This window comes from Phocoena phocoena, chromosome 9, assembly GCF_963924675.1.
Source record: "Phocoena phocoena chromosome 9, mPhoPho1.1, whole genome shotgun sequence".
NCBI lineage: Eukaryota > Metazoa > Chordata > Mammalia > Artiodactyla > Phocoenidae > Phocoena > Phocoena phocoena.
In genome coordinates, this window is record NC_089227.1 from 11,269,087 (window position 1) to 11,292,714 (window position 23,628).

Sequence of the window (23,628 nt, forward strand, 5' to 3'; positions counted from 1 at the left end):
ACCCCTGGTGTTGGAAGTGGAGCTGATATCTTAACAAACTTTCATGGGCTCACATGCTTCTTTTGTCCTCTCCAACCACCTCTCGAGCCAAGTATAGAGCAGCATGGACTTGAAATGCAAATGTTTCTGTTTTGGCCTTTCCTGCTGTTCCTTTTAGTAAGGATGAGAGTAATGAAGTTCCCTTAACAAGGTACTGATATAAATTGTGGATAATGACTGTTGGCTTCAGCCTGGGCTCTCATCTCTACATGAAGAATTACATTTTCCATTCTGTTATTTTCTTCTTCAGCCCTTGACTCACCCTACTAAATGGAAGGTTCAAATTGTCTTAAGTGGAAAGAGTTTATTAATGTATTGGTCTTACAAGCAACCTCTCTCGGTTTACTAGTTAAATGAAAACCACATCTTTGGGGCAAGAAATTGGATGGAGGCCATGTGCGTGCGTGACTTGAGGTTGAGATGTACCGAATCTAGATCACGCTGCTGTGTGATCTTCTGGTAGAATTAAATAAAAGGCATTAAAAAAATTTATAGCTGCCTTTTACCAGCTTTATGTCTGATTTTTTTTCTCTCTCTAGATGCTTTGGCTGACATGAGTTTTGAAGTTCTGCCATATTCACTTATCAGCCTATGGCAAATGCAGTCCTACCAGAGTGAAGACGAAAGGCCCAGAATTAAAAAAAAAAACAAAAAAAACCCATGTGCTACATAAGAATCCCCTACCTTTTAAGGAATTGGAAGAGTTACCTTTATTTCCCTTACCCCTTCCTTGCTCTCTCTCTCTTTTTCTCTGAATGTGTAGAAAAAGGTTCAATTCTTAACTTCTTTTTGTTAGTCTTTAATCCATCAATTGTATGTATATCTATTTAACAGTCATCCATGCTTTCCAAAACACATCTAACATGACAATTCAACATCTCAAGGTGGACCAAAATGTTTGTTGCCGTATTTCCAATGTTGTGGGTATCTCTGTAAACTACGAATCACTTTGTATTTCTCTCATCTACATGGGCTAAATTTTCATCTCCACAGCAACTTCCATGAGGTGAATATTAAACACATGAAAAATCTCAGGCAAGTCTGGGGTAGGGTAGTTCCTATCCGTTTCTCTGGCCCTTTATCTGTTTGCATATTTTCATTCTCCTTGCTTTAGTGTCCGTAAGAAGGACACCGTCCTTAAATTGATGAATAGCAAGATAATCTTCTTCCTTGATAACCTGGCAACAGTAAACAGGGGCTTAAAAGAGTCAGAACCAGCCCCTGGCAAAAGGCTGTCATAGGTGACTCCCCTCTGTCGCTCACTCCCTTGTTTGTCACCTCACCCTGGTTTGGAGCTGTGTTTTCACTTTGGGCGTCTTGTTTCTTGGGGTCCCCTTGCCAGGGCCCACATGGACACCCCAGTGTCCTTTCCTCTGGGGCTTGATTCTAATCAGATAGATGCTGAGCTGCCAGCCCTGGAAACAACATCGCTATAAGACAGTAACTGCAAGTCCCACCCCATTCATTCAATTATTTATTCATCCCCAGAATGATGCTCTAGTACCTGTGGTATGCCAGGCAGAAGAGGTGCCAGAGCTCGCAAGATTGAGCCCCTGCCCTCTAGGAGCTTATATTCTAGTAATGGAGATGTACAAGTATATAGTCCATTAGTAGTGTGGGTAGTGTGAGAGATACCCTGTAGGTGTTGGGTGGGGAGGGAAGCAGCCTCAGAGGATGGGGAAGGAGAGGGCTGAAGGCGGTCCCTTTCACTCGGAGCCCTTATTCAGGCCCGGAAGTTTGGGGTTGGTTGTGTAGACCCCTGAGCTTCCTGGAAGGTTTGTGAGCAGAGAAGCGACATGTGTTTCTAGAAGGTTTTTAGGCATTGGAGTGAGAATCATCTGGACTTTTAACATTGCTTCGGTTTTCAGAAATCCCCAGAGAGTTTGCTTTTGCACTTTCAAAATTAAGTTTGAATGCACGCGATTTTAGGATTCGCAACATTTCCATTTCCCAACGCTTTTGTGTTTTCTTCTGTGGTTTGAAGCTTCTTTGCAAGACTGGGTTTTACTTTTTTGATTGAATTTTTCAGAATGTTAGGCTGCTCAGTAATTTTATGGAATCTACTTGCTCACTTTTTTCTTTTTGTAAATAAAATGATTTATTTACTTACTATTTATTTTTGGCTGCGTTGGATCTTCATTGCTGCGTACAGGCTTTCTCTAGTTGTGGCGAGCGGGGGCTTCTCTTATTGAGGAGCATGGGCTCTAGGCGCGCGGGCTTCAGTAGTTGTGGCACGCGGGCTCAGTAGTTGTGGCTCACGGGCTCTAGAGCACAGGCTCAGTAGTTGTGGCGCACGGGCTTCGTTGTTCCGTGGCATGTGGGATCTTCCCGGACCAGGGCTCGAACCCGGGTGACCTGCATTGGCAGGTGGATTCTTAACCACTGAGCCACCAGGGAAGTCCCTACTTGTTCACTTTTAAGGGGACTTTTAGGTGTTGCTTTCTGCGATCAGCCTGGCAGAGCACATAAAAAGTTCAAGACTTGATACCACCAGTAACTAGATTTCAATGAGACTAGGCCTAAGCATGGCACAAGTGGGGAAGGAGAACCCCACATGGACCAGCAGTGTATTTTGATTTAATGACATGATAAATTGTCCAGCTCATTTATATTTCATGACCTGATCATTGCAATTAAGCTAATTTGTGACTTCTGCGTTCTCACTTTTCATTGTTTATGTGGAGAAATGTTTCCATATTTGGGTTTCAGGAATATGTATTTATGAGGGGGATATTTTAAAAAGTAATTGAATAAAAATCCTCCTAGCTCCCATGAACCTCTTGATGTTTTTGCAAATTATTTCATCTCTTAAAACCTTCAAATGGAACAAATAGCAAGACACTTCACATTGGATAAGGAAGTATTTTACCAAAACTTCTGGTGGTTTCTGTGGTTTCTATAGTAGGGTTTTGCTTAAAGCCAAAGATTTGCAACTGATTTGCTCTACCTGTCAGGAGCTGCAATCTATGAGTAAGCTTTAATTCCTTCATCATTTCATTATTGCTTTCTCTTGCACTAAAAAAAACTGCTCCTAGAATGTGGAATTTTACTGCATAAATCTAAACCTGTTTTTAGATTTCTTAAGAAATGCATTGAAACGTGGAAGTATGCAACCATATTAAAACACCACCTTTCAAAACTTTATAGTGCAAGTGTATGTACAGGTTTTTTTCAGTGATTGTTTTCTGTCCATGCTATTAAATTAGAACTTACATTTTTGCACACACGTTGATTTTTCACCCCACAGTGAATTTCAGGTCCATCCAGATAGACCCATGAAACGAATTTACAAAGGCCTGGGATAGATATTCACATTTTGGAGCCATTCAAATGTATTCTTTCTTTATTCGTTTATTTGTTTGTTTATTTATTAAAGTGTAGTTGATTTACAATGCTATGTTGGTTTCACTTGTACAGCAAAGTGATTCAGATTCTTTTCCACCATAGGTCATTACTAGATGTTGAATATAGTTGCCTGTACAGCAGGTCCTTGTTGTTTATCTGTTCTATATATAGTGGTGTGTATCTGTTAATCCCAAACTCCTACTGTATCCCTCACCCCTTCTTTCCCCGTTGGTAACCATAAGTTTGCTTTCTATGTCTGTGAGTCTCTCTCTGTTTTGTAAATAAATTCACATTCAAACGTAAAAGATAGAAAAAGACAAGTACACAAAGGTTCCTTGAAAAGAGTGGGTGGAAGTTTGTGTTGAAGCATCAGGGCAGAGAGGAAGCCATTAAATTGGCCAAATGAGAATTCTTGGAAACCTTACAGACAAATTCAGGAGTCAAGTGCAAGCTACAGAAGGTCAAGGAAAAGAGATGCTGGGGTCAGGAGAGTTTAGGATTATTGCTCGGTGGTTCTGGCGTATGCAGAAGAGAGATGGTGTATTGGATAGAGGTGGTGTGGGGTCCAACGAAGACTTTGTCGGAGAAAGGTTGAACAGAGAGAGGCAGCTACACGACAGAGGCAAGTTGGTGATGCGGATGAACGTCCCTTGCCGGCACCGGGAGGGGTGTGACAGTCAAGGGTGAGCCTGGAAGGGCACTCTTTAATATGGGGCAGACGAGGAGCAGATTGAAAGGAAAGGCAGGTTCCCGGAGATACGCACCTGTCTTGGTTTTATTCCGAGTAATTTATGAGGCCCTTGGCAAGGCAGACTATGGCCTGACTCTTATAGAAAGGGGTCAGTACCGCACAGAATCCGTGTTTGGATGGCAGATCCGTAATTTGTGAATACTGCCATTATTGGACAGGTTTGTGGTGTAGCTTTGGAGATGAGGTTGAAAGTGTAAAAAAGTGTTTGCTTCTTCCTCTTCTGGGCCACGCCTCCCCAGGAGTCCAGAGCCCATAATGCTTAGGAAGGAAGACAAGTAAAGATGAGCTTCCTTTACTCATTGCTCTGTGAGGCTGGCTGCTTGAGAGCCCAGGGGAGGCAACTTCTCTGTGGCTTGAAGTCGCAGTGGTTGCGAACCTTCTGTTGAATGAACTGAGAGATGCATTCATTTTATAGGGAGGGGATATTACATTGGCTGGCTGGACCATACTAGGATTTTTCTTCCTTTCCCTACAAATGATAGAATAGACTAAAGAGACCCAATAGAATTAGTAAAATTGTCCAGGACAATAAAAGTGCCTGGATTATATGTTTTGGTTGCTGTTTCCTGCAGCCCTTCTTGAGAGCTTTAGTAGAACTGGACCAGACAACGAGAAGAGGATGGAAGGATTTTTATCTGAATGGCTTGGCAGGAAACGTAAAGGTTTTCTGCCAAGAAAGAGGAATTTCCACTTGTGTCAGCAAGATGTGAATGAAAGAAGAAAGAAAAGTGCAAAAAGAAATAAACAAAAAATCTTACAGGTGCCTTCAAACCCCAAGGCGCAAGGTTTTGGAGCTCCAGAATCATCGTCAATACTGTGCTGTTGAGTTGAATGTATCCCCGAGGGGTTAGAGGGAAGTTGACCAGCCTCTTTGAAAGTCTGAATTAGAGGAGGCTCAGCAAACACTTTCCCAAACCGCATCTTGTCCAAACCTCCTTCAAGAATGTCTGCCTGGTCTATACGCCCACACCCAACAGCTGAACAAGCTCCTTTTCCTTTCCAATAGCCTCCTCCCGACATTGACTTAACTGTCCATTGGTCTACAGCACCAACCCTGTGGCCTGTGTTTCTCTTCTCAGGTGGTTCCAAGTCTAGAAAAATCGCGGTCATAACGGCCGCGAGGGCAACAGCCATTCGTTTTTACTGGTCTGCTTTGCTGGGACACACGGGCACCTTGACATGGTTGCATCGGTATGAATCCAGTGTAGAGCATGGCTGGCCTGGGCCAGTTTGCATGCTTTGTGTCAACTCAAGCAACCCTATACCCCCCTGGATGCAATTTCTCACACAAGTTGCCGAAACACTTTCTCGGAACCCTGACTGAATTTGCTTTTGCCTTTTGGTTGGGAGATTCCCAATTTGGTGGGAACAGGAAATCTCCAAGCTTGCCGCTTGCAGGTTCCTCCTCCATCCTTATTAGCAAAAATACGTGCCAGTCTGGGTCATCCTGCCTTCAAAAACAGATCAGTAGGGATTATATCTGGCTCAGCAGAGGGCACGTTCCCTTGTATTTAAAAAAGACACATTAAGTAGCTTGATGTGTGGGAAGTGACCTGTGTCACCTTCAGCTTTCAGGGAGACTGTGGCACTTTTGACCGACGTGTACGTGTTTGGTTTGTGATTGTTCTGAAAAGAACAAAACTCAAAACAACTGCAGACACACCCTAAACTGGATAAGGAAACCGATCTTGAATCACACACATCTCAGATTTTTTATTTAAAATTCATTACTTACCACAGTGCTTAACACACTGAGAGAGGGAAAAGTCAGGAAATGTTTTCTACCTTAAGGTTTATGAGAAAGGCCCAAATCTTCTTTTCCCCGCCATATAAATGGTCAGGTTTAGAATTATAGGGAACTGATTTGATCGCCAGCTCACTGACCTGTGACTTTGGGGAAGTTCATCTCTCCAAGCCTGTTTCGTTCATCTGTAAAGTAGGATGATGTTAGTACCCACCGTAAGGTTTGGAAGCATCAATACTATTGCTTTGAAATGGTGCTGCCTTATTTTTGGTATGTATTTCTCAGGTGTGCTTCATCGTTTCACTGATGGGGGGTCCTGAGATGGGCAAGTCAGGGGTTGGCACACTTTTTCTGGAAAGGGCCAGCTAGTAAATATTTTAGGATTTGCGTGGGCCCTTCGGGCCCTCTGCTCTTATAGGGATAAAGCAGCCATAGACAATAAGAAAATGAGTAAGCCTGGCTGGGTTCCCGTAAAAGTTTATTCATGGCCACTGAAATTTGAATTTCATATACTTTTCACGTGTCATGAAATATTCTTCCTCTTTTGAATTTTTTTTCAGCTATTTGAAAATGTTCAGTCCATTCTTAGTACACAGGCCATGCAGAAACAGTCTGTGGGTGTAAGTTGCCAAGAATCATCCTAGGAGAATTTGCCTGATCATTTTTAGTATTGTTCAGGGAGAAACAGCAAATGTATTTCTTGGGAAGGTTCAAGTGTCTCAAGTCATTGGTAGCGAACCAAGCAGAGAAGAGATTGATATTTTCAATGTAAATTTCAAGCAGGCATACTTTGTACATGTTGATTATGGGCCTGATCCAAGATACATTGAAAAAGTGGGTGAAAGAGATGGCCAGTTAAATTATAGGTCATTAACTTGGATCCTCTTTCTGGTTGTGAAACAGCGATTATTCTCTCCCCAGACCTCCAGCCTGGTGATTGGTGATGGCTCATTTTATATAAGGGGAAGCAGCAGCCCAGAGAAATCCTGTGACTTGCCTGACGTCCAACCAGTGTAACAGTAGAATCAGTCCTGGAAACTTAGCCATCCACCTCCTGACCCAGGGCACTTGCATCCCACTGTCCTGCTTGGCACGATTATCAAACAGATAATGAGGAGATTAGTGCTGGTACCCGGCACTCATAGATGCTATAATTTATAAAGGTCCTTTTCATATTTTGTTTAACCCTCAGGAAACCCTGGCAAGTGAGCAGGGCAAGTTTTATTTTCTGCCCGTTAAGTGAGGCAACTGACAATCTGATACAATTTAAGTTACCCAGGGTCACACACCCACGAATGCTAGAGGCAAGTCCGGGACCTAGGTGTTCTAACTCCTTTTATTATATACCATGTTGCCTTATTATATATACGATACGGCACTTGATGTCATTAATATCCAAACATTAAAAAAAAAATTGAAAAATAAATAACACCCTGCCCTGGCTCCAGCCCCTGGCAGTGATTTTTAAGTAGAGGTTTGTGTTGTGAGAATTTTTTTGCTTTCAGAATGCTGCACGTGCCTCTGTAAAACGTTGAATTAAATGATTTGATTTTTGGTAAGTGGCCCATGTACGTTTATTATTGAGTTATTTTGGTACTTTTTGCTTCAGCTCATTTTGGCTAAACAAAGCACTGCTGTATTTTTGTTGCATAGCCCATCATTAAAAGAAATTGAAAAGACGCGTGTTAGTTTGCATAGTGCACGGATGGAAATCTATCTGGCACTTTTAGGAACGGTCACAATTCCTAATCGTGCGTTTTAAGGCGTCTGGTTTTGTTCTTGATTAAAAAAAAAAAACTTTCTGAAATTTGCTATAATTCGATAATCGTCTTTCTTGGGGGAGAGGGTCTCAGCTCACTGTGACCCTGGTTTTATTGACTTATGCAGCATTCCCTTCCAGCCTGTGGGAGGGGAAGTATACTCTGGGGCCACATGACGGGCCTTTCATTTGTTGGTAAATAATCCACGCAAAGCTGCCCCCAAGCGCAAGTTTTCCCCTCTTTTCTATAAGCCATATGCTTCTTCAACCATTCGACTTACGCCCCTTTCCATAAACTGCATACAGCTTTAACTGTTGGCACTATTGTTAACTTGAACACAAACCAAATACTCCGACGACGGCTTCTGGCATCTAAGTCCGCAACACAATCCCCCAGAAGATGGTGGTAAATGTTCCTTTGCACAAATAGCTGTTCAGAACCTGGAGACCCTGGATAACAGGTCCTTTGGTTACAGACTGAAGTCTCCTTTCCTGATAACTTGTATAGGAAGAGGTAGAATAATTTTAACAATGACAATCATCTTCACCTATACGTATAAGGAAATGACAAGAGAATCAGTGCTCAGCTTTCAGAGACTTTACGGTAGACACTTTGCAGGAGTCACTCATCATTGATTATAGATGAGAAAGTCCCCAAGACCTGGTGCTGAAGGATGGCCTGAGGCGGCTTGCTTAAACTTATTAAGCCTCAGGGTACTTACCTGAATAACTGGGAGGGTGGGACTGAGTACCTGGTAGACTGGTGAGCAGCCAATGGGATTAATGCCTTTGCACTGGGCACACGACCTGGCTTTTAGTACAAGCTCAGGAATATGAACAACAGCCGTGGTTTAATGATAATTTCTAATGCACTTTCCCTTTATACCTTTCAGGGGGTGCCCTGGTGAAAGCTGAGTTCCCAAGTTTAGCAGGAAGTGATGTTAGGGCATTTTGGGTACTTGTTTGGAAGGCACTCGTGTATAGGTACAAAATAATTTAAAAGTCGCATGATTTTAAATAAATGAATTTATTGACATCTCCATAAATCCCAGCGTCATTGTAAGGTGTTATTAATGCGTGTAAAAACAGCCTAGCAGGCACTTAGAGTCTTACGAGGTGGGATGAGTAGTTTAAAACAAGACTACAGGAGATAAACTTGTGGGATAATTTTTCAATATATGTGTACTTAATTTGGACTTCTCTAGAGAATTATTGTGAAGGTCATACTTAGGATAGAATTAAAGCCAAGAGTAAAAGAAATCGGCTATATCTGCAGTCTAAAGTGGTTGGGAAATATAGAAACATAAAGGAAAAATAATCCATAGAAATATTTTCATGCTATCTTGGTGCGTTTTTTAAACTTAAGAAAATTTGCATAGAAATAATTATATATTTGTCTTCCTCCCTTAAAAAATTTGGAGGCATGGTGGTCTAGTGGGTGAGTGGACTCTGAATTCCAGTTCAGGCTCTGCCTCTTTCTAGCTGTGTTTTCTTGGATAAATAAGCCTCAGTTTTTGTATCTGTATAATGAGAAGCACAAAAGTATTTACCTCATAGGATCGGCACGTAACATCTTAGAACGGTACTTGGCATTCAGTAAAATCCTTTCCTTATGCTCATTAAAATCCTTGATTGCACTGTATTTAATGATATAATATTCCATCCTATCATAAGATGATGGACCTTAATTTTGTTACTGAGTTTTCCCTACTGTAAATAACACTGTGATGAATATCCTTGAATCTACATTGTCTTCTTTTCCGATTTTTTTCCCTTAAGATACATCCTAGAAGTGGGATCATTTGATACAGCCGATGATGGACATATTTTAATAGTGTGAGAAAGTGACTATCCCTTTGTATCCTCCCTAACACTCAATATTATTGCTTTTGCAATTTTACTGTAATATTCCTCATTGTTTGGGGGTACAAGCTTTATTAGCAAAGGTGTGTAAGTTCCTTTAGGGTAGTAGTTAGTCTCCAGTGTAGCAGAATCCAGTCTGCTACCTGTTTTTGTACAGCCTACGAGCAAAGGATGGCTCTTCACATTTTTCAGTGTGATGTGAAAATTACATGAAATTCAGATTTCCGTGTCCATAAGTAAAGTAGTGGGACACAGCCACGTTCATTGGTTTATATCTTGTCTGTGGCGGCTTTTATGCTCCAGCGGAGTTGGATGGTTGAGAAGTTCGTAGACGTATGCTAGGGCATTGATTAGAATTCAAATTCAAATTTCTTTTATATTTCTGGACGCTGAGTAGAGAGGTCCAACAGCTAGATCTTTAAGTGGGAGCTTTAGAGTTCGACTGCCTGGGCTCCAGGCTCTGCTTGTGAACCGTCTGTGTAACTTGGGTAAGTTAACCCAGCTTCTCTGTACCATAGTTTCTTATCTGGCAAATGTGCAGAATGACATTGTCTTTCTGATCAGGATACAGTGAAGAGTAAGCAAGACAGGTGAAGCCCTCCCTATGTCATAGTAAACAGATGTTAGCTGTATTTCACTGGTACATGGTTAACGGATTTGAATTGGTCGGAAGAATGAGTGAGACTAAAATTACTTGTATTTTGGAATTGTGGATGAATTTGGTCTTTTGTTTCCTTAATCGCTTTTATTGGGACTTCTTGAATATAAAAATGCATTCCCCTGGCGGTGGGACATTAAGTTCTCCTGAATGTGTCTGGAAAGCTAGCAAAAGGGCAGAAGAAAGGTCTGACTGTGTCCTGGTTTCTGCTCTCATGCAAAGGAGAGTGGGCGATTGTTGTCTGCCCCGTCCAGTTGGTCAGAGGAGGGGAGAGCAGCGGGGGTACCAAAGCATCCTGTCTAGGCTGTGACCATAAACATGGGCTTTGGGGGAGACTAGGTTTTGTGACCATTCCTGCTTTACTCATAGTATCTGAGCCATTCCTGGAAAGTGTTTCCCAAAGTTGCAGACCTTTGTGGCTAAGTAGCTAGAAGTAGGCTGACCTCTCTAGTAAAAGCGTGAAGAATCAAAACGTGGTATTTTCATTTGGATTTCTCGAATGCACATTTCATAACTAAGGGCAAAGTGGGCAGTGGCTAGGGGGACCTTCTGTGGTTAGAAACCTGACCCCGGGCAGCCCCTGGCCTTGCCCGGAGGCTGGGTCACCAGAGGCAAGCGCCCTGGCACCATCCTTAATCTTGTCCCAGCGCGGGTGGAGCCTCCAGTTCCTTTCAGTACAGTAATGATATTCGCTTGATATTTAAATGTCCTCTCTGGAGGGTCTGATTCCTCCCATGGAGTAAGCATGGTCTTTAAAATGTTATTAAAAATATAATACCACCATATGCTCAGGCTTTCTTAGTACCCCGCCTTCTAAAAACAAAAACCAGGCAACGTAAACACACCAGATGAAGCCAGTTAAATTTGTGCTCACCCCTGCAATTTAAAACATGGTGGAAAAGTTAGGAAATGGGACTTTGATGTAGGGACGGGGACAGGGTGGGCGCGAACCTGGGAACCACCATTCAAAAGTGCGGCCAGAAGAAGCTGTCACACACACAGATTTTTTTCCTGCCTACCTTGAAAAGAAGAGCAGGAATTCCCTGGAGGCCCAGTGGTTAGGACTCCGCGCTTCCGCTGCAGCGGGCGTGGGTTCGATCCCTGGTTGGGGAACTAAGATCCCGCAAGCCACCTGGTGCGGCCAAAAATAAAAAATAAATAAAGGAAGAGCAGGCCCTGCGTCCTCCTGCTGGACAGGAGCTGGGGTAGATCTCCAGGGCGATCGATAGGCTTGGTCCCATTGGAGGATGCAGCTGGCAGCAGCAGCCTGGACCCTCTAGCCTCGTGAACAGACATTTCACTCTTTCTGTTATGACTGTGGGTTGCAGATGTCATTATGGAAAGTTAACTGCTCAGGTCTGTAGGTGCAAAGCAAGGAAGAGGGACTCTTCATTCTTTGCTTATAAAACACTCAAACTGGGGCTTCCCTGGTGGCGCAGTGGTTGAGAGTCCGCCTGCCGATGCAGGGGACGCGGGTTCGTGTCCCGGTCCGGGAAGATCCCACATGCCGCGGAGTGGCTGGGCCCGTGAGCCGTGGCTGCTGAGCCTGCGTGTCCGGAGCCTGTGCTCCGCAACGGGAAAAAAAACAAACACTCAAAACTAAGTTCTCAAAGAAATCTCTAATACTTAAATGTTCCTGAGACTGTTACTCGCAGATAGGCATAAATGCACTATTAAGCAGAAGGAAAAAAAATGGGGCCCTCTTGAGAATTTATTGTACTGCCTTTGATGTCACTAATTAACTCACTCTGTGTAAGCAGCGACTAGCAACTAATAGCAGGCTAATAGAAGAAGCTTCGTGACATTTTAGAATTCTTAATGCAAGGAAGGGTCTTCGCGAGCTCAAGGAAAGGAAGATCTCTCTTTTATAGGAGGGCCTGCCAGGACCCTCAGGGGCCTGTTGTGGTCTTTTTTTTTTTTTCCTCTTCCCAGGTACAGGTGGGGCTTGACTAGTGCTTTCTGTCCGGAAGTTTGAAAGCTGGTTCGTAAGGCTGGGTTTGTGCTGGGTGATACTGGAGCAGGTCACAGCGACTCTTCGCTGTGCACATCATTAACGCCGAGAAGCATCCTCCCAGAGGTGGGCAGGGGTGTGGACCTCTGATTGGTAAGGGTTCAGAGAGAGGCACAAGGAAAGAGAATGAAAACCCTATAGGCCACAGGGCATGCCTGGTGAGGCCTCATATGTGAAGCTGATGGTGTGATTGGCTCCTGATTTTTCAGATGGCAAGGAGCCCTTATTGTATGATCTTTTTAAAAAGGCAAGAGGCTGCTTGCTCTCTGCTGCCCTGGAACAGCCATGTCAGGTTTGCCCTTCAGTTTATCTAAAGTCTCATCTTGCTTTCTCTCCACTCTCTCTATCCCAGGAGCCCCTTTTGAAGCTGGGTGGAGCTCTGTAAGCTGAGTAGTAGGGAGTGAGGCCAGAAATCGCCTTGGGTTCAGTTCTAACCTACACTTGGGAGCAAATAGTTTCTGGTGAAGGGCTGGTGGGATATGGGTCAGTCTGGACTATGTTTTGTACTTTGGTGAAAAGAACTCTAGAAATGTTAAAACAATTATGGCATTTGTACTACTCTGATTGAGGGCGTTTTGTACTTTCTCTCCTTCCCCCTTGGGATCTCCTGGTTGACGAAAGTGGGAAGAGAGAGCTACCCGTTAATCCTTGAGCCCATGATCTTTGAGGGAGGGTTGCCACTTGAATTTCTCCAAAGCTTCAAATCCCCTGGCATCCCGCTCGTGTTGCAGGCCTTGCAGTCAGTTTAAAGGTTGCAGACAAAGCGGAGAGCTCTCCCCCATCCATCTGGGCCACTCCCTCTATCATCACTCATTGTGAATGGGAGATGTATGTGTAGCCGCATAAGGGTGATGTCTGACCCCAAGGACATTGGAAATGTTCCTAGAGAAGGCATTGTTTACTCCTCCCCTTGGAAGCCAAACTCTAAGACATTCTAGGGAGCAGCCTCTGGCTTAGGCATCACTGCAATCAGGATGGAAAGAGGCAAGATTCTGCTTATAAAAACTACAGGAACTTCCCCCCAGCCCCCAACTTCCTGGCATAATTCTACAATGCTTACGAATGTACTTAGCCTCTTCTCTTTCATTTCTGATCTCTCTTTGGTCAAAGTCTTAGAGAGAATTCTGAAACAGGGAGGCGAGGACTTGGGTTCCACTGGTTTTTATTCAAAGAAAATCAGAATGTAAATAGCCACAGAAATAAAAGCTGACAAGATGCAACCAATGTATAATAGGAAAACATGAAATAATGCTCTTTCCGAACACAGCCAGGCAATTTCCTGGAAGGAAAGCAGAAAACGATGCTCTGTTTCTTGCTCAGAAGAGGAAACTGGGGCCCCAGGCTTGGGGGAGCACATTAAAAACTGCAGTAACACACAGATGCCATTGGTTGAGCCTCAGCGTGTGAAAGGGGTGTGTGTGTGTTTGTGTGTAGCCTGTATAGGGCATATGTGTGTCTTCGTGCCTGTGGGGATAAGATGCTTCATGGTACTAAGACCCTGAGGTTGGACGTCTCCCTGTGGATTTGTCACTGGGACCCTCTGGGTGCTTCCCAGGAGTAGACTTATGTTGATAAAAACTTAATAGGAGAGTATCAAAGGTTTGAAAATGTCTGTGCATCAAAATGTAATTACTTTTTTCCCCCTTTTATGGTGGTTATGGGGGTGGAGGCTGGGAGTGCATCCAAGTTCCAGGTATCATTCCCCAGACCTGCCGGAGAGCAGACGTCTTGTCCTGTTAACAGGACTTTGTGGCCTCAGTAAGGCGTGGCTGGGATTCCTCTTACATCACTTACTCATCGGGATGTGGCTGCCTGTTTCTGATTAGGAAACTGGACCTAACACCTTGTCCTGCTGCAACAGTGGGTTCTGGTGAGGATCAAGTGAGATGATATAAATGATAAAGCGGTCTGTAGTGGAAAAGGATTATTTATTTTATTAAGGAAGGGGGTGACGTCTGCTGGTGAGGGGTCAGGAATAGCCCTCTACGTGTTGATGGAGCCTCAGCCCTGTGTTTTAATCCATTTGAAGATGACTTGATTATATCGTTCAGTTTGGAAATGATGAGGTTTCACAAACGCAGACCTTATTAAACACGGAAATATTATTTTCTTGTTCGAATCCCATTCGCCTCGAAATCTTTTTCGAGTATGCAGTCTTTCCCCCCCCCCCCGCCCACCCTTAACATTTTGTGGCTTCTGTCCCTCTCCCCAGCCGCCCTGTCTTTTGGGCTCACTGAAATCTGAGTGCCACTTTTCTTGGAAAACCTGATATTCTGACTTCAGTTTTGTAATTTAATGATGGAGCGTTTCCTTAGTAAACCAAATTTAGAGTCCTAGAATGCTTATCTTATATCCAGACCTTGAACATAAAAGGCATTTTATACCGCAATTGTTCATTTAATGAGCAATTGCAGAGTGCAGGCCGGTTAAGGGATTGAGCTATATGCACTATTATTGCAAGAAGTATTCCGAAATACCAGAAATAGGACGTAAGCTCTGATCAGGGAGACTGCGAGCACAATTACCTTCTTTTCAAATCCTTCTGTGACACTGCAGGAGGAAAAAGGACTTTGAAACTTGAAAGGAAAGAGCTTGCTTTCAACCTCAAAAGCTAGGAGGAAAGGGCTCTGAAATTTGCTCTGAATTCCCAATTCACCATTAGCCTGTTTCTTCCTTTAGCCTCAAGGCATTCTCCGCTTTTTGAAAAGACTTTAAGAAATTCAGTCACAATAGAGAGCCTAGTTCTGATGTGTTTCCCTCGGTCCATTGAGGTCTGGGCTCCAGCCTTTGTGTGCAGTGAATTGAGCTGAGCATCTAGCTGGTTGGAGAGAGGTGAATGAGCAGTTGCTGTGCAGTGGCGAATTCTGGCATAGAAAGAAGCTCCCCCTCTTCCTTTATTTTCCAGCATGCATTCCTGTACAACCCTTGCTAGTGGCCATATGTGGCATCGAGCCTGTTCTTAAGTCAATACGGGATCCTTGGTTTATTGCAACTCTTGTTAAGTTTGTCTTGTAATTGAAGCTGCTGTTGACCTTGCTTGGGGACCGTTTGTAAAACCGTTTATTTAGCATAAACTGAAATAATAAACCCTCCTTCTCTCGGGCTGATTGTGATAGGGTGACATTAGTTTGATTTAATGATTAGCCAGCCTGACCCTTCTGCTGGAGAGAGCGGGCTTGAATAGAGAGAGTTCACTCCGAAGCACTCAGAAAGAATACTAATGAGCTTGTTAAATTTAGCATGGCTCCAACCACTTTTAATTCCTCTAATGGGAGCAAGCACTGCCTGGGAGAGGGAGAGGGCCAAGGCGCAGGGGGGCAGGGAGACACCGAGAATGTTCCTCGAGGGTCTGCACCGCTAGAGAAAGCCCACCAAGAGAAGTTTGCAGAAAGTAGCTAGCCAGAGCCTGGGACGAGTTGTAAGTATTTTGTTCTCTTTTGCTCTGTGTCTCCTGTGTCTTGGGGGAAGAGAGGAGTGATGCTTCTAAAACGGGATTTCAAGGGACAGCTTAAAATCCGTGTTCCTTTCAGAGGTGAGCACGTGTACCTCCCGGGAGTTCCTCATCCGCTAATTCGGTCCGGGGGACAGGAGGTGTTCCCAGTTAGTGATGCAGCGTAGGGTTTTACGTTTCTACCCGAAGAATCCTCTGAAACTGTTCTTTCCATTCCGAGGCCAAAGAGCACTTGTTTCCTGGGTCGCGAGGAGAAATCGTCCAGGAGTTTGTGAGCGTCCACAGGCGTGTGTGTTGAGTCCTGCTTCAGGCAACACGATTACTTCCTTTAAACCTTCACTGTGAACGGTCTCAGCAGCGTTGGCCACGAGGCCACTTTTGAGTTTGGAGGGTCTGTGGCACTAAGCGTGTCCCATGCCGTGTGGGTTGCCTTTGGAAGAGCGTGGAAGATCTGGGACAGTTTCTAAAGTGAGATGCAGGGCAGCTCTCCCTAGGGGGTTAGGAATTCCTTAACTTCCACAGATCTACAGAAGGCAAGGGGGTCCCAAGTGGGATCCCGATGACAGTCTTGAAAATAATTTTCTCCTGAAGCTTTTAGGGAATTGCATGTCTCAGTGTGACCCCCGAGCTTGCAGCTGTTGGACGGAGAGAGGCATGAACAGTCGCCTTGTGTTTGGCTGTTCACGTCCATTGGCAGATGCTTCTGGAGGACTAGGCTGTTTGCTTACATTTTCGCAGTCGACTTCTGCTTGTTGCCATGGTGGACGGTATGTTTCTGTCAATAATTTGGCCTGGCGTAGCCTGTCTGCTCTGACTCTCAAACTTTATTGAACAGCTCGGCTCAACTGAGCAGGATTAGACAGCTCTCGTCGTTTTGGCTTGCTGAAGTGGTTGCTAAATTTATAAGAGCAGGCAGGAATATTGCTCGGAAAGTTTCCTTTCCACTGGAGAGTGCATGCCTTCAAGCCTCTGAGCTGTTTGTATTCTGGGGCATGTGTACTGTCAGGTTTTCAACTGAATGCCCCTCGGAATCAACTCGGTCCACGAGATGAACTTCATGAAATAATCGTCTGCTGGAATGTTCTGGAGGGGGAGGGGAGGCGAACATTTGGGAGCACTGACTCTTGTAAAAGTCAGTCTGATGAAAGGTTCCACGTGAAAAAAAATTCTGGCCTGCGTTGTACTTTACTAAGGGAATTCATTCTTGTTTTCAGTATTAAATGTTTGAACTTTGCTGGTTTCTTGTTATAATTTGATATTCACGCGTGTTGTGTTAACTCTCATGAAGAAAATAATTTTTAGCTAAAACGTCACCGCCCCCCCGCCCCGCCCCGTTTCCACGTTCCCCGCCGCACGACTTCCTTCTCCCACCGGTGGGGAGAAGGTGGGAGGGCTGTGATCAGACCATGCCAATTACTCAGGGATTCGGGAAGTTGCATTCAGATGCTCATCCGTGGAGGCATCGTGCCGAAGAAACTCACTCTGTTATAGGGATGCAGTTTTAAGAGAAGAAAAGTTAATTTCTTCTGGGAAGATTAAGTCAAGGGAATCCTGTTTTAAACCTGGAACAGATTAGTAGGGCTTGCTTAGTCATCTTGCCCAGAGAATGCTAATTATGTGTCACAGCCCCATTTGATAGGGGCGTTCTGGTTTTCCAGATGAAGGTGCATTCTGCAGAATTTGCCCCTCAGCGCTATACGGTTGGAAGTGGGAATTTATGTAGGCGCAAATTAGTGGAAAACATGACTTTGGTCATTTGTGCATTATAGGAATTTTTATAAAACCGACTAAGAGTTTTGAAGTGTTTTTGACACCCTTCTGCTTTTACGTCACTGCAAACCCTCGTTCTATAGCCTGCAGCTTTACTGCTGATGAAGTATGGGAGTGGCTTAGGGCCTAAAAGTATTAGTCAGAAGGGAAAATAAAAATGTAGGGTTTTTTTTTTTTTTTGAGTTTGTTTTTAAATTAGCAAAAGCACGGTTGGAATTGCTTTTGTAAAGATCAATGGGTGAAAATGTGGGATTGCACCATTTTCTTTTTTAGTAGTTACTTGATAGATTAAACTCATAATTTATCCCATCATTACAAGGTTTTTGGGGTGAGGATCTGCACAGAAGAACGCTAGAATAATGTTTCACGGTTATCCAGCAGTAGTCAGCAAAATTACTATAAAGTCCAGAACATACCGCATTGCCTATTCAGTTTTGGAAGTCATTTCCAAGGCTAAAAAACATATATATATATATATACATTGCTTATTTCTTCAAGTCCCAAACATAGGCAGAAAACTGAGAGTTTCTACTGGCTTTAGGTAGTTCAAATGATTAGTCATCGCAAAACAGTAGTTGTTACTTTAGTTTGTATTTTCACGCTCATTCAAATTCATAGCTATTCTTCTGAATTTGTCAAAAGAGCTGTGTAACTGCTAAAGCATGCTTGTTCTGTTTTTTTTTAGAGGGTCTCAGTCAGACATACCTGCTTTCTGGGATACTTTGAAGAGAGGTTTGTGTATTGAGATTAGATGAGTTCAAAATCTGCTCATCTAAATAGTACAACAGTATTATTATTTATACCCAAATATAGTTTTTGTTTTGAGCATCAGGAACAGGAAACAGCTTTCAAACGAGGTGTCTAAGCGGTGTCCCAACAGCTTGGTTTCTATCAGCACTTGTCTGCCAGAGCACAGTCTGTGGATTAAACACAGAGCTTGTGTGGGCATAGTTTAGAGTGTGTGTATGATTCTAACAGATGAAGCGGTCCACTAGTTGTGGGTTCCGATCGCCCGTTCAGTTTGATTTTATGCCTCGGCTCTTTGATCTGCTATTACAGAAAGGTCATCCAGTCACACTGGCAGAGAATCATAGTGGACAGATGGAAAGTTCTTACAGATGAAAAGGAGAAGTATTAGGAAGCTGGCATTTCAGCAAGCCATTGCTTACATGTTGGAAGTGATGTCTGGAGCCCACCAGAGCATGGATGTAGATCAATGTAGCTGATGCCCTCCACACCCGTAGCCTCACCCCGTTTTCGTCTTAGCTCTCAGCTCTGCTCTGTGGGCGGAAGCAGGAGGTGTCCTGCAAGGGGCACTGTAGGTTTCCATGATTGGCATCTTTATCCCTTGGAACCAATGGGTTTTCTGTCCCATGTCTGGCCCTGTTTCATCTCTCAGTGGGTCACAAATCTGACTTTAAAAAAAAAAAACCCAAATCACAAAAACTTTGGGATCGCTTTCTAACGGGTCCTTTTCTGAGGAACAGAGGTCCCTCGCTTCCTAGATCACCCGGAGGCCTGGCTTCCTCAGACCAGGGGAAACTGGACATCCACAGCCCCAGGCTGGCGAAACTTCCAGTTCCATGTGGGACCCGCGGGGATACTGGAGAGTCCCCGCTGAGCCTCCCTGGCAGATTCGGCTGGAAACCGAGGATGAGAATTTGCTGACCCCCTACATCTCAAGTGAATAGGCTCATTTCCTGCCCGCCTTCCTCCTTCGATTTGTATCTTGGACCCTCATTCATAAGCAGTTTTGGCTTGAGACTGTCCCGTCGTGGTGTAGCTTTCAAAGTTGCCAAGAATGAGAAATAGGCTTCTTTTGCGGGGGTAGATGGATGGAGAGGGAGCCCTAGTTGATGGCTGCTCACAGAGTTTCCGTTTCCCTTCCTTCTTCAGAGGATGAAAGTCCTGGACAGACCTATCACAGAGAGAGAAGAAACGCAGTCACCATGCAGCCACAGAGCGTGCCGGGGCTTGGCAAGATCAGTGAGGAACCTTCGACATCCAGTGACGAGAGGGCCTCGCTGATCAAGAAGGAGATCCATGGGTCCCTGCCCCACCTGGCCGAGCCCTCTGTCCCCTACCGCGGGGCTGTGTTTGCCATGGACCCCAGGAACGGCTACATGGAGCCTCACTACCGTAAGTGGTCCCCTCCCCATGGCACTTGCCGTAGGAGCCGCGGCAGGCTCTGCGTGTGTGGGCGTGTGTGGGCACGTGTCTGCATGCGCTTAATTAATGAGGTATTTGGCACGTATTAATTTATACAAATGGAATTTATACAAACGTTTAATTTACTGTCTGCTTTACTTCTTACTTCTGCCACATCCTGTCCATTCTTCTTTTTAGGGAAAGCCATTTCCGTGCATCCCTAAGCAGCTCTCAGGCCTCGGAGGGGGTTGGAGGGCCGCCGTCAGGAAGGTGTCCATCTGTGGCTAATCCACGTGGACCTTTCCCGGGAACTAGAACCAGGTTTGCTCCACCCAAGTAGATGCTGCTAGAGGAAAACCGGTAGAGGGGGGCAGTTATTGAAGTGGGAGGCATTAGCAGATGTCTTTAACAGCAGCCATTCCCCCTTTTCAGTGATTTGTGTTTGTTTGTTTTTTTTGCTTCATTGTTGAGGAGGAACAAACCTCTTCTAACCAACCGAGGCTGAATTCCTTCCTATGGAAGATTTTTCCATGTGTCCTACCTTCTTCTGGAATCAGCAGACCAGAAGACCTCAGAAAGCTCCTTTTCCATCACTCCGAAAGTTTAAGAAATTAATTAGGGCTCCGCACACACCTATACAACGGTTCTCTCCCAAGGCAGAAACGTAAAGGAACATATACAAGGGTTCAGTTTATTTCTGGCCTGGTTCTAGTTAAAAGAAATGTAATTCGGTGGTGGAGTAATGAAGTTCATATTGAGATGCTCAAGCTTGCAGCTCTTGATTACAGATTTATCACCTTGCCAGGATACAGACCTGCTCCGACTCCAGATGGACCATCGCGCTCCAGGGAGGGGGGACTGGTTTGCGTTTCCCTTTTTCCACATCGTTCAGAAATTTTAGCGTTTTAAGGCAAAAGGTCATTAGCCAGATGAATGATGAGTGAGGACAGCTGATTAGTGCATGGTTTTTGGCTCAAGAAAGTGCCCAGGATAAAAGCTAATTTCATCCCTTCATTAGTTGGCTTGAAGCAGAGGGGAATGTTCACTCATCAGGGTGCAGATCAAAGAGCTTCGCACAACCTTAAGTCTCAGTAAATGCTCCTTCTTCCTCCCCCCAACGAGAGTATATTGTTGGTAAGGATGGAAGATACATTATTTTCTTCGGTGGAGGGAGATTTCTTTTAAGTGGTCAGAGGCATGGAGGAAAAGGTTTGACGGCTTCTTGTTCGCTTTTAAAAAAGGCTACAACTTCTCTGTTTAAAAAGTGCTTATCAGCCCTGTGGCTACCGTTGTTACTTTTACAGATACAGAAATAAGGAGGAGGTGTGGTGTGTATGTTCCTTTCCTTCCCTCTTTAGAGGTTTCTTTCATTTTATTTGATTTCTCCTTTATTTCCGGAATGAGAGTTCACAACAGTGTGGGTAGGGTTTTTCTCCGAGCACATTCCTAAATTTTCTACATTGTGTGTTTGTGGATGGGTCTGCATTAGATCTCATCCATGCAGAAAATTGGAGGGACTGTACATACTCTCGACCTGTGTTAATATTCCCGGAGAGTGCGCTTACTTTTGAAAAAAGATCAAGTCCAGATTATTCGCCACACGTTCCCTGTCTTGTTTTTGCCCTTCCATGGGAACACAACTTTCCAACTTTCCCCATCTCATATTTGTGTTGTGTTTTCGATTCCAGATGCCCACTAATTGGTGAGGTAGTTAATTGGTCAGGACAGCTGCCCGAAGTAGGCAGATGACTGCTAACTTTCTGTCTGTGCCGTCCAACTTGCAGCTTGCTCTTGGCCCATTTGTTCTAACGGTTTGCCCATTGAATTCTCTCCCCGTCATTTGAGGGGCCGGGATCTCTGCACATCTGAGGCCCTCATCCCCTCTCGGTGGTCCGTGTGTGCAACCCACCCCCCCCCCCCCCCCCGCCCGGGCCTCCAGTGGAGTACGAACTAGTCCGGGGCATTGAAGAACTCTTGATGGCTCTTGGAACTGTTCACGGTCACCTGTTTAAGGGACATCGCACCCATAGTTTGGTTATGCTTCAGCTTTTCCCACTGCATTTTCAGATCACTGTTCAAATCGCACGGTAATTTATAAGCGAGGTAGGTTGTCTGTCACCAAATGGCAAGTGCCATTTTGACCCACCCTCTCAACGTACTCACTCAATTGGACATGAATAAACGCTATCGTTACATACATCGTATGGATGGGGAGACCTAGGGATTATAGCTCAGCAACCAGGGCACTCAAGTTCCAGCCTTGCCGCCTACTGGCCGCGTGACCGTTGCCAAGTAGGCTTGTGCTCTCAGGTACCTCTAAGGATCCCTTCGTAACTGTTGAATGGGAGTGATGTAAGACCCCCAGTCCCATGGCGTCCTTGTGACAGTTAAGCGAGACAATGCCAATAAAATATTGAGTACCATCTCTGGCTCATGGCGAAGGTATCGGAATCATTACAGTAGCTGTTTCTCCTCTGCCCCATCTTTCTTCTCCTGTGCCTTCCTCCTTCTTGCCCCTCCTTCCGTTCCGTCGTCATCATCATCATCCATGCCCTCACCACCATCTGTAAGTGATGCGTTCACTCTCCAAACCGACGTGTTTTATTTGGTTTTTGTTTGTTTGTTTGTTTGTTTTTTGATACGCAGGCCTCTCACTGTTGCGGCCTCTCCCGTTGCGGAGCGCAGGCTCAGCGGCCGTGGCTCACAGGCCCAGCCGCTCCGCGAGCATGTGGGATCTTCCCGGACCGGGGCACGAACCCGCGTCCCCTGCATTGGCAGGCGGACTCTCAACCACTGCGCCACCAGGGAAGCCCCCGACGTTTTTTTTTTTTTTTTTTTTTTTTTTATCAGAGTTGCAGTTGGGTTCGGTTCAGTGCAGACTGGCTTTTCTCCGCCGGACCTGTTTTCCTCCGTCCCTGAGGTCAGCATCTTCTATAAATACAGGTTACAGATGGAGTGAGTTGTAACCCTTAGGGAAAGGGTGTGCGGTTAGCAAGGGATGCCGTGGCCCTGTGAACAGAATCCTTTCTCGATGAAGCTTAGTGGACAGACTATCATTTTTTTCCTGTTTGGGGAGTAGAGACATTTTAAAGCTTTTACGTGAGTTGGAGTTTTAACCTTTTAAATTCCTAGCAGAAAGTGTTTTACGTAACAAGCACAAACTTAATACATGTGGAAAAATAAAAAGTATAGGGTTAGGTGTTCATGGTAAATAATTTAAAGATGTCCTAAAACTAAGCCTCAAGGGGTCAATGAGATATGACTTTATTTTTTCTAGAACCCTGTTGGATTATTTCATCTTCTACCAGTACAATGAACGTTTTTTTAGGTACCTCGTAATAATATTTATCCACCTCACGTGGATTTAATTATCCAGATAAACGACTGATGGGAAGCTGAAACTGACACATCTTCTAAGAATCTTTTAGCGTGTGAGAAAAGTACCCTCTTTTTAAAATGAGACGTAAAAGTTTGGCCACGTTTCCTTACCTCGTCTCAGTCGGCAGCCTTGTCTAGAGCATAAGTTCATCGCAGACCTTCGGTAGCTGACGGTTCAGAGCATCTCTTCAGGCCGTTCCCGTTTCCTTTGAGTCGTCTGCCAGCCCCACCAGACGGTCGGAGGGGAAAGACTCCTCTAATCCAGTGTATCTGGGCATGTGAACTCGCACAGTAATTCCTGCGTTTCTCTGTGGTTGGAAAATGCAGACGTTCCAAGATGCCTAATTTGTGCTTCTATATATACTAACTTTGTATTTCTAACGTGTGGGCAGGCTTCCTGTAAGACCGGAAAAGGGAAAATCGCTTTTCCCCTCAGAAGGACATCTGTACAATTTTTGTTGCACAACACTCTGTTATCCTTGGGTAGGCAATGTTGCATCTTCACAAATTGCACTTAGGCGGGATTCAAAGTATTTTCGGTTTTGTGGGTTGCACTTAAAAAAAAAAAGAAAAAGAAAACCCCAGGATAGCGGGCACTTCAAACATTTGCAACATGTGTTTGGAATAAAATCCTCACTGGGGGATTGGGGGGTTTGTCTCGCCAAGGGTAGCAGTGGATGGGGTGTATGTCAAGGCAGGAAAGTTGGTGTT

At 44.6% G+C, this 23,628-nt stretch overlaps 1 protein-coding gene across 1 annotated transcript in view; it reads left to right on the plus strand.

The window, feature by feature from the left end:
- Positions 1-23,628, plus strand: part of GLI3 (GLI family zinc finger 3) — a 281,368-nt gene that overhangs the window by 73,224 nt on the left and 184,516 nt on the right. The window contains exon 3 of the mRNA XM_065883363.1: positions 19,288-19,530. Within this exon, the coding sequence (XP_065739435.1) occupies positions 19,288-19,530 (243 nt within the window). The remainder of the gene's footprint in view (positions 1-19,287; positions 19,531-23,628) is intronic.